Raw genomic sequence first — 13,503 nt, forward strand, 5'->3', positions numbered from 1 at the left:
AGTAAATGGGTATAGCCATATTTTTCTCTTCTCCTCCTATATCTTATTAAAGGAAAGCTTGCATATATACAAACTCCTGCGCCTTCCTCCAAACATATTTTAGAAATTATTTTACGGCAGTTTCAAATTTTCTCCCAGCTGCAGAGTATTTCCTTGTTTGGATATACATCTGGGTAGTCACACCTTCCCCCTTGCTTCCTAGCATTGTCTCTGGTTTCTAAGATCCATACAGGATTCTCCTGTGACACACAGGTTGCCTCAGAAATTCTTCTTTTCCACTAGAGTTGTGCCTTTGTCCTGATGGCCTGGAATCCATTTGTGGGGAAGGGTGCATCTGAAGCCAAAGTGTAAGCATGCTACTGATTTTTATCTGAGAGACAGAAAAGAGATTGAGGGGTTGAAGCCTGCCCTTAATCTAATAAAAGGTGTTCAAAGAATGCAAAGACGGAGGACAGCATGATATGGGTGTTCAGCTCAATATAGCTAATTACAGAACACAAAAACCCAAGAAAAAACAGGAAAGGAAGAAATAAATGTTGTTTATCACGTGACCAAATCCAGGACTATAAATGAAAACCATTACTGAATTGTGATGAAATCCTCTGTTTGTTCCTTTGTACTTCTTGTCCTTAAAGCTGTATGAAGCAGGTGATTTTCACACCATATTTATTTAAGAAAAATGCTGTAAAGTAATGTGCGCGGAAGGTGAGATCGGATGCACAGGGGACAGTGAGGCTGAATACAAAGGGGACCAGGAATGAATGAGGAGAAGGTACTGCAATCAGTACTGGGGGGACTTCCAGGTCATGGGTGGGGACTGAGGGAGCTGGGAGGGGACACGTGTTCTGCAGAGTCACTGAACCAGGAGCAAACCAGATCCTGAGGAAGCTCTCTCTTTGTTGAATCAGAGTCAAGCAGGAAACCTTTTCATGCTGCGAAGAAGCTGGGCCAGAAGGCTCTTCTCTGAGTGTCCCCTCCTTCACTTCAGCTCAGAAGTCCTGCAGACAGAGGTCAGTGTCCTTTCCAGACCTAACTCTACAAGCAGCTCCCTTCCTCCTCTCTCAGGGCCTCGTGTTGTAACAGTGCAGTAAGAAGGGGAAAATCCTAGGTCTCCCTGAGCCTTTTACTAAGTGGAGAGAAGCTTTAGTGTAAATGGCCTGACCAGAAGTCAGGTCCAAAGGCTTCCCATTATTTCTGTCTCCGTCTGCCACCTCTATCTTCTATTCTTGGGAAACTGATTATGTCTCTAAAAGAGGATTAAACAGCGTTACCTGTTGGTTGAAGTCCAGAGTGTCCTGAGAAAGAGAAGGAAGGATATATACTTAAAAGATATAAAGGTAAATCTGTCCCCAAACACAATGTTCCCAGCCCCAGAAACCCCTCCTAAAATATGTCTAACATCACAACCCACGTTGCCTGATGCCAGAATAGAGAGGAGAGCAGAAACTGAGAGCCTGAGCCCATGGAGTTTCTGTGCCAAGCCCAGATCCCGTGTAATTCATCAGCCTAATGGCTCTTCCCTCATTTGCCCCAGTATCTTGAGCCAAGTGCTCCAGGCATGTTAACCATTTTCTCATCTCCACAGGCCTTCACCTCTTATACTTCAATATACCAACCACGGGCTGTTGATTTCTGGATTTCCAGGGAATCTGAGGTCAACTGGGGAAAGAAAGTCCTCATACAAGGCCTCCAATATACAGAGAACCAACTCGAGCAAAGTCCTATTTCCTCCCCCATAAAGCCGCTGGGGAGTTTCAGCCGCCAACAGGTTCCTTACCTTTCTGATTCCTGAAGTAGACGAACAGCCCCGCCCCGAGGAAGAGCAGACCCAGGATGAAGCCCCCAACGCCACTCAGCATCTTGCTCTGTGCAGATTCAGGCTGTGCCCCTGAGACAAGAAGCTCCTTTTAGTGATTTTTCCCCCAAATCCAAGTTCTCTCATTGAGACTCCCGGGATTGAGAACTTCGAGAATGGGGAAGAAAGCTGCCCTGGAAGAACTGGAATAATTGGCCATTTCTGGGAAAGAGATTTAAAATTCACTGAGCAGATACAAGGACCGGGCACTGAATTCATTGAAACATCACAACCCCAACATGGGTCACTACTGCAGCATCGATGGACGAGGAGCCCGGGACTCAGGGAGGTTGGGTCACTTGTCTATAGTGACAGAGCTCATAGAAGGCAGAGCAGTGACTGCACTCTCCTCGTGTCAGGAAGGTCCCCACATTGTAGAGGATGTGCCTCTTCTCAGGTCACAGTGAACAACTCAGAGCAACAGAGCAGAAGTGCCAATTGGTGCCCAGGGCCAAGGGAGAACCATGAGCTGCGACATCATGAGAAGACTCAGTGGGGGCCACGTCCTCTCTGCCTGCCAGGCATCGGGCCTCCCCAGGAGCGACAGTATTTATAGAAACCATCAGTGGGCCCCCCCATGACCTGGGCCTCCCCAGGAGCTACAGTATTTATAGAAACCATCAGTGGGCCCCCCCATGACCTGGTCCTCCCCAGGAGCTACAGTATTTATAGAAACTATCACTGGGCTCCCCCATGACCTGTGCTGAAGGACAGGGGAATGTGAGCCAATGAAAACATGGGGCGGGGAGAGGAGAACCCTGACACCCAGGGATAAGAAAGTCCCCTCATGGTGGGCGAGGCACTTGTGAGGTCGGAAAGCTTCTCACTCCATTCCACTGTGATGGGGCTCGTCAGGCTTGGGTGCTGCACTTGGCAGGTGTAGACCTCTCCACGCTGAGGAACTGTTTCCAGCATCACCAGCGTCTGGAAGGTCCAGTCTCCATTACGGATCAGGCCCGTGGAGACGACCCCAGCCTCCTCTTCCTGGCCATTCCGCCACCAGCGGACTTCAATGTTGCCTGGATAGAAACCATTCACGGAGCAGACCAGGAGGTTGTGGTGCTGCAGGCGCTGGGTCTTTGCAGGATATACAGTCACCGTAGGCTCAGCTAGGAGAGAAAAGTGGGGGGGAGTACGTGAGGAAGACAGAGGACGTCTGCTTGGGTGGCTGCCGTCCGGCTGCCAGGCTCCAGTCCCAGATCAGGTCTCGGGCAGGCCTCCCTCACAGCGGGCCATGTGACCCCAGGAGTCAGCATGAGCCTTGGGTCTAGTCCTTACAGCACGGGCCATTAGATTTGAGAGATGCTGAGGACATTTGTGGGTATGATGTTCCTAGTGTGAAGTAGTTATTCATTGTTGAATTGAAGTGTTTACAAATCTTTGCAAGGCACATATGCATTCATTCAAAGCATGATTTCTGGAGCAGGGCTGCCTGGTCCAGATCCAGGCTCTGCCTCTTACTGGGTGATCCTGGGAGGATTTTTACATTCCTCTCTCCCTCAGCTTTCTCACCTATAAAGGGGGATAACACTAACTTACCTCTTAGGGTTATGTGAGGATCAATGCACCCAAAATATGTAAAGTAATACCTGGAATTTAGCCTTCAATATATGTTAGCTATTTATTATCCTTATTTACTTGGAGAGAAGAATATGAGCCAAAGCGTGTGGATAAACTGGGGGACAGCTGCAGGTAGATGGTGAGCTAGAGCATGACATCCTGGGAATGCTACACTCACACCTGAGAACACCTAGAAATGTTCTACCCTGGGAAGCAGGAAGGACACAGGTGATTCTCTGTGAGCTGAGTGCCAGAAAAGCCTGAGTCCTGAAGGAGAGGGAAAGGAGCAAAACATGACAACATTTAAAAGGTTCTTATATTTACAGTCAGCGGATTCCTCTCTCTTCTTTGCAAACAAGCAGATATATTATTGGAATTGTTATCATTTTACAATTGTCTCTCATTTGCAGCTAACATTTGAGTTCAGGGCAGGGCCTGGAACTGATTAATATGTGTGCGTAGTGTCCTAGACAATCCCTGACACTACCAGCCTCAGTAAATACAATTTGTTTTAATAAAAAAGATGGATATATACAATGGAGTATTACACAGCCATAAACAAGAATGAAATCCTACCATTTGCGACAATATGGATGGACCTAGAGAACATTTAAGTGAGATAAGTCAGACAAAGACAAATACCATATGCTCTCACTTATACGTGGAATCTAAAGAAAAGAATAAATGAATGAACTAATCAGAAAGAGTCTCAGAGACATAGAGGAAAAACTGAAGGTTGCTAGATGGGGGGGGTGGGGATAAAGGGGAAGAGGAGAGGATTAGAAAGCACAGTCAGTAACCACAAGATTGCCACGGGATACGAAAGTCAGCTTGGGGCATATAATCAATAATGTAAAGATTTTTTTAGGGCATCCGATGGACACTTGTCTCATTAGGGAGACCACCTCAGGGATGATGTAGATGCCTGATCACTGCACTGTACACCTGAAGCTGAAGCTGAACAATAATAATGTCAACTACAGGTTTATATATATATTTTGTATATAGTTACTAGAAGCGGAGTACAGCATTAGGAATAGAGACAGTGGAAATGTAATGGCTGTGTGCGATGTCAGAGGGGTAGTGGACGGGGGCGGGGGGTTAACACAGTGTGAGGGACATAAATGATAAATGTCTAACTAGAACATTGTTGTGTACACCTGAAAGAAATTTTAAAAATAAATAAAAAAGATGGATAAACCTGGGGAAAACATTTTTACAGTACCACAAAGTGATACATTTAGATTGGTAGTCAATCATTGCTAACAAGATTGCAGTAAATTTCATTAAATAAAAATGTTTAAATTCATAGCATGGAAAATAATGAACCAAATCAAAATATAAACCACAAACTGGAGAAAATGGTGGATCAAATATCAGCAGAGTGTTAATCATACTGCATAGGAAACATAAAATTGCTAGAAAAACAGGAGGACGTCAGAGATAATAGACAATAGATAATTCAGAAGCAATAACAACAATTAGCCAAAACTATGTGGGAAATGTTTAAGAACTTTAGAAATCAAAGAAATATGAATTAAAAACAAAACTCTGTTAATTTTCAACTGAGTGGCAATAGTGAAACAAGATCTAACTCAAGGCAATGTGAGGTAAATTGTTACAACTGTATAAGAAAATAATATGTAACTACCTAGGAACTACTAGCATTATATAAATAGTACTATCGGTACAAGTAACAAAATTATAATTCGAAAAGCTGGTTTCATAATCATTTCAACTATGTAAAAATACATATACTAAGGAAAAACACAGGAAATTTAGAACTAAAAGAAGCCTCAGAAAGATCAGAGGTGGCTCAGAGGTTCCCCCCACTCCTCAAAAATTAGTCTAACAGTTTTTCTCAATGAAATGTTTATGCACAAACACAGCACCCTTATTCGAATGGTTTCAGAATTAAGGAGCCGTGTAGCCAAGACAGACGGTGACTCACGGCCTCACATGCCCCCCTCACATTCCTCATCTCTGCTCCCCTAAACCTCCGCCCGACCACAGACACCACCGTAAATTTCCCTTCCCTCACCTCTGACCCCCCCATCAATGCTTCCTCCACCTCCTGTCCCTGCATTGCCGCTCTCCCCCATGTCACCTGTCCACAGTGGCCACCGTGGTCCCTTGAAGCCTCCCTCCAGCACAGCCCCACTCTCCCCCGGGGTCCTCACACCTCCACTGTCCCTCCGGGTCCTCACACCCCAGGCCACCCCCCACCACACACACTCTCTGTCCCACCTCAGCGCACACGCACCCCTCACTCCCTCGCCTCACAATCACACACGGACATCACACTGTCTCAGACAAGGCGCCCTCACATGTCCCCTCACAATTGTGCTCGCGCACAGTCCTACACACTCACCCACTGACCACACACACACACACACACACACACACACACACACACACACGCCGCCCCCGCCGCGCTCACCTCGCCGATGCACCAAGAAGTTATCAAACCCCTCGTAGTTGTGTCTGCAGAACCTGTCCACCTCCGCCCGCCTCCGCTCCAGTTCGTCCTTCTGGCTGTTCCAGTACTCGGCGCTGGGCCGCCCCAGCTCGGTCACCGCGCGGTACTCCCCCACGTCGCTGTCGAAGCGCAGGGCCTCCTCCCCGTTGTAGATGTATCTCTGCACGTACCGCACCTGCTGCGTCCCGTTGGTGAAATGACACTCGGACTTAGCGTGCTCCAAGAAATGTGCTGTGGGGACAGGAAGGATCCGGTCACACAGGTTACACACTGACGGCGACGCCCCCCCACGCGGGGCGCCCAGGTCGGGTGGGGACACGAGGACGCCCCCTTTGATGGCCCCGCGGGCGCCCCCACCCCGCCATCCACCGGTTCATCTTTAATCCGCCCGCGGTGCGGGAGGGGGGCGGCGGGGCTGAGAAAACCCCTCGGACCCGGGGGCTCTGGGATCCACTGGGCTCCGTGCTGGGCTGCAGGCGCCCACGGGGGAGCGGGGCAGGGGTGCGTCCCTCCACCGCCTCCTGCGCCACCTCCTTCTAGAAGCCTCCACACTACACACACCGCCCCGCTCCCCATCCCACGGCTGCTCCTTACACGTGCACCGCCTGCTTCGTTCCATAAACATATCCTTACTGCGCGGGGACCGAGGAAGGAAACCCCACGTCTCTCCACTCCTGGAGCTTAACATCCAGTGCAAGTGAGGAACAAAACCCACCACACACAATTCACACGGGAGGGAGAAATGTCAGAGGAAAAGTTCTAGAACAGAGAATAGTGGGATGATCTAAACTACAGTAGGGTGCAGGGAAGGGGTCCCTGAGTGACATTTAAAATGTAACAAGAAAGGTTAGATTGGTGTGAGCTGGAGAATTACGCGCACACGCGTGTGTGTGTGTAGAAGGGAGGCACGTTTCTGGTAAAGGTAATACCACGTGTAAAAGCCTGAAAGAACTGATGGACTTCCGCCAGAAACCGGAAGCAACCCGTTCCCTGAAGCACAGGCAGTGAGAGGAAGGGGTGAGAGGTTAGCCTGGAGAAGTCAGGTGGAGCTGGTGCTGCAAAGCCTGTGGGTGACGTTAGGGTGTGACTTTATACTAAATGTATCAGGAGACTACTGATGCGTTTAAGGAGACTAGACCTGTGATTCAGTACAGGCCCACAATCCCCTATTTGAATTTCCAAATCCAGAAATCGGAGAGAATCAAATCTGTGGGGCCAACTCACATGGTAAATCTGACCTGATGAGGCAAAGAGAGTCAGACAGGTCTCAGAGCTCTTATCGGTCAAATGGCCACATGTGCTTCTGCAGTTTATGTTTAACTGAACTAAGAAGATTTCAGAAAGAGATTTAAAAAATTCTGTGGTTGAAAGTGAGACAAATAAATGGGAGCATCTGACTTTATCAATAGAATAGAATTACTGAAAAAGTTGGATACATTTTACCGAAAAATACTTGTGGTGGTCACAGTTTATGACTTAAACCATCTGAAAAATCTGTGGTTGAAAAAGCTGCTGGTAATTATGAAGCAGCTGAGAATCACACTGAAAAACTGGCCAATATTATATGTGATAAAAACCTTGGTCCTGAACAAATGTATTTTGCTGGAAAAATAGCTCAGCACTGCGACTAGACCCTAAGAAACCATCCACAGTGTTTAACAAGAAAGTACGAAAGCTATTCTGATCCCAACCAAAAGATGACTGTTCCTGAGTGTGCTCACGCTGCAGGCTCCCCCAAAACACAGTGGGCAGTGACTGGAAAAAGCCCAAATCCAGGATACCTGAAAGGCGTAGGCATTTTACATGTGCATTATGTTCAAAGAAGGAAACATGAAAAACCAGACAGATATTTTCTAGCTGGTTCAGTAACCGCCTGTGTCAGTGGCTTATGTTCAGTGCAGGCGAGTTGGGCTGTGAGAAAACTCTAAAACGTGACTGTCCCCGTACAATTGCTCCACATACAGCTCTCGTGAGCTTCTTATAACAAGTAAAGTTCTGGGTTTTCATTTCCCCCAGTATGATAGCTCTGTTGAAATTTTAGAACCAAGGAATTTCTTGTCTCATGAAGAGCAAGTATAAACAATTTTTAAACTCTGTTCTTACTGAGGTTTATAGATGCCTACAAATCCACAGCTTTCTGAAAGAGGTCAGCTGCTAATGTTTATTATGGAGCTAATAATTAATAAATCAACTTTAAGAAATGTTTGGCACAGACTTTAGGCTATATCCACCTTTTCAAATGGCCTAGTAAATGAAGACTTTGAAAACTATGTCATTATGAGAAGAAAATCATATCAAACTTCAATATATGTAGAAGCTTATCAGCTAAAAATCTGAACAAGGCAGTCTGCTGACATAAAATATATATATCCTGAGCACTGACAGGGAGGCTTCTGTGGGGCATTCCGAGTTGTGGAAACGCGGGAGTGAAGACAAGTCTCACTCCCCTTCAGCCACCTCAGCCTTCCTGACCCGTAAACACAGCACACATCTTCCCACACTTTGTCCTTTCCCTTAGTCCCTCTCTCTGGAACACTTGTCCCTTAGGTCTTCACATGGCTGGCTTCTCACCATTCATGTCTCAAATGTCTCTAAATGTCACTTTCTCAGGCAGAGCTCCCCAGCCACTTGAACTGAAGTCAGGTGAATCCAATTCTCTCTGTCCCATAATCCTGATTTTTTTTTTTTCAGAGTGCATATTGCTCCTGAAATTTTTTTCTTTGTTAAATGTTTATTGTACTTTGTCCCCTGACATTAGGTAAGTTCCATGATAGGGGACTTTTCTATCTTATTCAAATAGAATTTTCTGAGCCTAGAACAGCCCAGTACAGAAATGTTGCTCAGATGGGTACCTGTAGTCTAAGTGAGTAAACCTGGGGTGCTGGGAGTTGATCATTGTGGGGATCCTGGAAAGCAAGAAGGGGCTCAAGCCCCAACAGTTTTTTATTCTGATGACACATTATATCCCTTCCTCTTCGTGTGAGAAATTTACACAAACTTCCTCTTTCTCCTCCTACTAGTTGGAAGAAACGTCACAGGTAAGGAAATGGTATTTTAAGAAACAGATAAAATTTCATCTCATCTGATACATCTGTTATAGTGCTGAGGGCTGTGCAAACTTCGGAGATTCTCGGGAAAAGTCATGACATAGCTTGGGAAACAACAGGGAGGAACTGGAAGTAAAGGTAACCAAGCATGGCTAATTAAGGAAAAGCGAGGACAAGACAAGTGAACCTATGGAATGTGGGGCCAAGACCCCAGGAGGCCAATGAGTCCCACTGACTTGGTTACTGGCTTTCAGCCTGTGGGACGTAAGAAAACTTCACATTCTCTCAGCATTCAGGGTGTGGAGTTTGAACCATAAGAAATTGCTGATATTTGACTACTTTTTATTACACAAACAATTTCGTATAATTTGTCCTCTACTAGTTGAAACTTTTTCTATGCTCAGGCCAGAAAAATGGCAGATGTACGAGAAACTGATAGTTACAAAGGTTCAAAATAGATTCATAATGAACCTGAACCTGGCCAGGCTTTCAGAAGGTGCCTGGAGTTCTTCAAGGCTTCAGAGAACACCCCCCAGACGCCCCTCATCGACAGGCTCAGCCCCCGTCGTAAGGGTCTCTGCTTCCGCTGCCGGGCGCTTTCTATGGAGGAACAGAGGGCACTCACCCCACCTTCTGTCCGAGAGCCTCCCTTATTAGGGATACAGGCTGTATAAACATTGGGGTTCAGGGAGAAAGGAAAGATCATTGGGAGACCGCTTGATCCATCCCCCGTATTAGGGAGAGGCACCAACGTCACAGGTCCTGCTGAGGCCACAACACAGCATCTTCGAGGAGAGGCCCTTCTAATTCCTTTTGACTTCCCATCAAATTTTGAGAGAAACTTTCCCGTTTCTAGGACAACTCAACATAATAAAGGGAATCACTGGATGGGGAAGTATCTTGACATCATCATTTCTAAATCTTCTCAAGGTCCCAAGGGAATGGGATGCAAGGCTAGAGAGGTTTTATTGGAAGAGAGTTGACACACACACACACACACACACACACACACACACTCACACACACAGGCCCTAACACAGCTCTCGTAGAGGACAAGCAGGCAGGCTCCTTTGGTTGTGGAAAACATTGGGATCCATGTGATAAATATATGCGGTCACTGAAGAAAGTGTCACAGTTTTCTAAGGGACGTGGTCTGGACACAGTGACAAAGTTAACTCCCTTCCTTCCCCCACCGCACAACAGCTCACCCCCCAAGGTGTGCACTTACGTGGGGGGTCCCTGGCCCAGGCCAGGGGAGGGCTCAGCCCCATCAGTATCACGGTCAGAGCTGCTGTCCAGGAGCCGCTGGGGAACCACAGGCACACCATGCTGGAGAACGGAGAGGACAGGGCACAGGGAACAGGCGAGTCTCAGTCAGAGGGGACTATGGCCTTCCTCCAGCCTCAGCCCAAATAACAGAAACCAAGGCACTCATTTCTCTGTTCCTGAATTGAATAACAGAGTGGGAGAACCAATCAACATCAGAGATGAATAGCATCATCAGTTGCTGGGCAGAGATTCAGTGTGAAGGTCCTCTTCTGAAACTTAGAATTTCCTGCGTTAAAAAGATTGTTTTAACTTAGTGCTTTAAAGGCTTGATCCAGTTGTATACAGTTGTACATTTGGGGAAATACTTAACCTCTCACAGATTAAATGAAGGCACTGCGGTCTTCCAGGTATTTCAATAGTGGATTTCTGTGATTCTGTGGACACCTCGCGGAGCAGCCTCCCCTATAACTGATGATGTGACTGATTTACAGCTGTGGATTGGAGAGTGTAGTCTGCACCTCCTCACGGGAAGGGATGTCTCTGGTCAACTGAAGGAAATTGAGAGTTGGTCAATAAATTAACCTGAGTGAAAGGGTTTTCCAGGTGTGTCCCCTGATGCTGTCACTGAGTACACATAAAGAATACACATAAAGAAAGGGGATTAGGGAAGGCGATCTAAGATTGTGGCATAGAGGGTCTTAATAGTACCTGTCATGCAGGGTGTCAGGCGGGGTCTCTGGTTGTGGGGACAGAGCCAGGAGCGCAGTTTCCAGGCTCTCGGCCTCACGTGGAAAGGTGCTGGCTCGGGTAGTAAATGGCCATCAACTGTGATTGGATGACCATCAACTGTAGCTAGTTGATCGTCAACTGTAACCAGTGAGCCATTGGCCACTAATATAACTGCTGTGGCTACACTAGCAGAAAACGGGGGCTAGCAAGAAGGTGGTGGCTGGCAAGCGCGGATTGCTGTTAGGACGGCGGGTTGTGGACAATGTGGCTCCTGCTTCCTGGGCCTCCAACCCAGCTGCCAGTGAGACTATAGTGGTATGACTCCCCTACCTATGGCTCCGTGGGTGTTCCTTTTTGACCTCACCATATCCTGTGTTCTTGTGTGGGGAGCGGGAGTGGAGACCCCGCCTGACACCCTGCATGACACTGGTCCCGCTCCCCACATAAGAACACACGACATGGTGAGGCCAAAAAGGAACACCCACGGAGCCATAGATAGGGGAGTCATACCACTATATTCTCGCTGACGGCTGGGTTGGAGACACAGGAAGCAGGAGCCACAGAATCCTCAATCCACACTCCACCACACTCCGCCACACTCCTCAATCCGTGCTTATCAGCCACCACCTTCTTGCTAGCCCCCGTTTTCTGCCAGCATAGCCACGGCAATTATATTAGTGGCCATTAGCTCACTGGTTACAGCTGACGGCCAACTAGCCACAGCTGATGGCCATCCAATCACAGTTGATGGCCATTTACTACCCGAGCCACCACCTTTTCACGTGAGGCTGAGAGCCTGGAAACTGCACTCCTGGCTCTGTCCCCACAGTACCTTTGTATAACACTTAACAATGTGATAAAGCCAATTGTCCAAATCAAAGTATCTGGAGGGCTGAGAAACTGATAAAGTTTCAAAGTCAGCCTTTGGCACAACAGCTCTGCTTTAGAATAATTAATATTTCATGTGAAAAACATTCAGTTCCTTACTTCTGGTCCACATTACGATTTTGTCAGTTTATTGGGAGATATATCCCCTTATTATTCACCTTCTCTTGCTTATCTTAAGGAAACATATAAGAAGACTTTGCAAATGAATGCATTATAGAATGTTCAGGGAATACAATACTATGGAAAAACTATGAGTTATATCCTTTGATGTAATTATATAATTCTACATTTAGATTATTATATACTATACTAATATAAATGTATATCTCAGATTTAGAATGGACTTTAAATGACAACTATATATCTTAAGTTCTGCACTAATTTATACTCCATCACAGTTCTGATACACAGTCCTTTCTTATGTGCCTTGATATTTCTAGTGACAGAGTTCTCACAGGCTACAATGAAAATGATTAATATTTATTGAGCAATTTTTGAGCATTTTAGTTTGTGCCCAAAATTATACAAGGGATTTTTATACATCATATTTTATTTAATCCTCACATCATCTCAGTGAGATAAGTGAGATGATGTGAGGATTAAATAAAATATGATGTGTAAAAATTCCTTGTATAATTCGGGTTACAAACTAAAATGCTCACCTTTTTCATCCCTACTGATGGAGAGAATAAAATGATGGAAGTTAAACAACCTTTGCAAGGATACACAGCTACAGTAGTAAATAGGACACTCTAGATTGAGCCAAGTGATTGTGTTTCCAAACCCCATAAGCTTAGCCATTGCATCTTATCACCTTATATTCAATTTCTGAAGAGAATAGTATCTTATATTAAAACTATTCGTATCAGATGATTTCTTAGAAATGGCAGCGTGAGGTGAGCCTCTTGAACTTTCCCCTGGAATTTACAAAAAATTAAACAACTATAATTCCACAAAGGACTCCCCACACAGCAGACAGGCAAGACTAAAAGATGTGCAACTGAAATAATCTAAATGTGGGCAAATTGTGTGAGCAGGGAAGGAGGGAAGTGGGCAGTGCTGAGAAGTGTGCAGCGCAGGCACAGGACAGACCCCGTGGAGCTCCGAGCTCCATGCATTCCGGTAATACTGCAGCTGTGGGAGAGGGTAAAATTCAGCCTGCGAGGGCTCCATTTATGGCCCACAGGGCTGAGGGGACAGCATATATTGGGCTGAACCCAACGCTCCTGGCAGAGACCTCAGAGCAAAGACTGAGGGAAGAAGGATGAAAACAGTGGTTTAAACCCTCACTGCTGAGCAGAGAACGGAAGCCTTAGGCACTGAGCCTAGCTGCCACCTTCCTACCCTCCCAGAGCTCGCCCTGCCCCACCTGCGCAGTGCTGGAAGTGGAACAGTAGTAGTGTCAGATCAAAAGGACAGAATATTTGCAGTTCTAAGGACTGTGGCCCACAGCCACGACTCACAGCCCAACTAGTTCCAGCGAAGGGGAGGGAGCCCTGAGTGCAGGACAGGCAGTACTGGTGGTGGCAGCCATCTTCCGCCATTTTGTACAACCCGCCCTGCCTGCACCACCACCTATCGGGATAGATCTCTGCAATGGTAAATAGAGCTTCTGAAACACACAGGCCCTGAATCTGGTGCAGGAAGAGCTTCAGAACTGCAGAAACTTTTCACAA

The 13,503-nt window shown here is 46.6% G+C and overlaps 1 protein-coding gene across 1 annotated transcript; it reads right to left on the reverse strand.

Annotated features, from left to right (window-relative positions):
* Nucleotides 1-649: 649 nt before the first annotated feature.
* Nucleotides 650-10,376, reverse strand: LOC117020208 (DLA class II histocompatibility antigen, DR-1 beta chain-like). The gene is made up of 6 exons (XM_033102523.1): nt 10,170-10,376; nt 5,856-6,125; nt 2,683-2,964; nt 1,778-1,888; nt 1,272-1,295; nt 650-998 (listed from the first exon to the last, which is right to left on the reverse strand). The coding sequence occupies exons 1-6, from the start codon at nt 10,267-10,269 to the stop codon at nt 985-987; spliced, it is 801 nt and encodes a 266-aa protein (XP_032958414.1). The 5' UTR covers nt 10,270-10,376; the 3' UTR covers nt 650-984.
* Nucleotides 10,377-13,503: the final 3,127 nt, after the last annotated feature.

This window comes from Rhinolophus ferrumequinum, chromosome 3 (genome assembly GCF_004115265.2).
Source record: "Rhinolophus ferrumequinum isolate MPI-CBG mRhiFer1 chromosome 3, mRhiFer1_v1.p, whole genome shotgun sequence".
NCBI lineage: Eukaryota > Metazoa > Chordata > Mammalia > Chiroptera > Rhinolophidae > Rhinolophus > Rhinolophus ferrumequinum.

Bases quoted from the DNA above. Each gene is read 5' to 3' on its own strand.
- LOC117020208 (XM_033102523.1), bottom strand. From the start codon at position 10,269: ATGGTGTGCCTGTGGTTCCCCAGCGGCTCCTGGACAGCAGCTCTGACC. The intron at 6,126-10,169 runs GTAAGTGCACAC...CTGTCCCCACAG, and splicing joins CTGGGCCAGGGACCCCCCAC to CACATTTCTTGGAGCACGCT. The intron at 1,889-2,682 runs GTGAGAAGCTTT...TTCTTGTCTCAG, and splicing joins CCCCATCACAGTGGAATGGA to GGGCACAGCCTGAATCTGCA.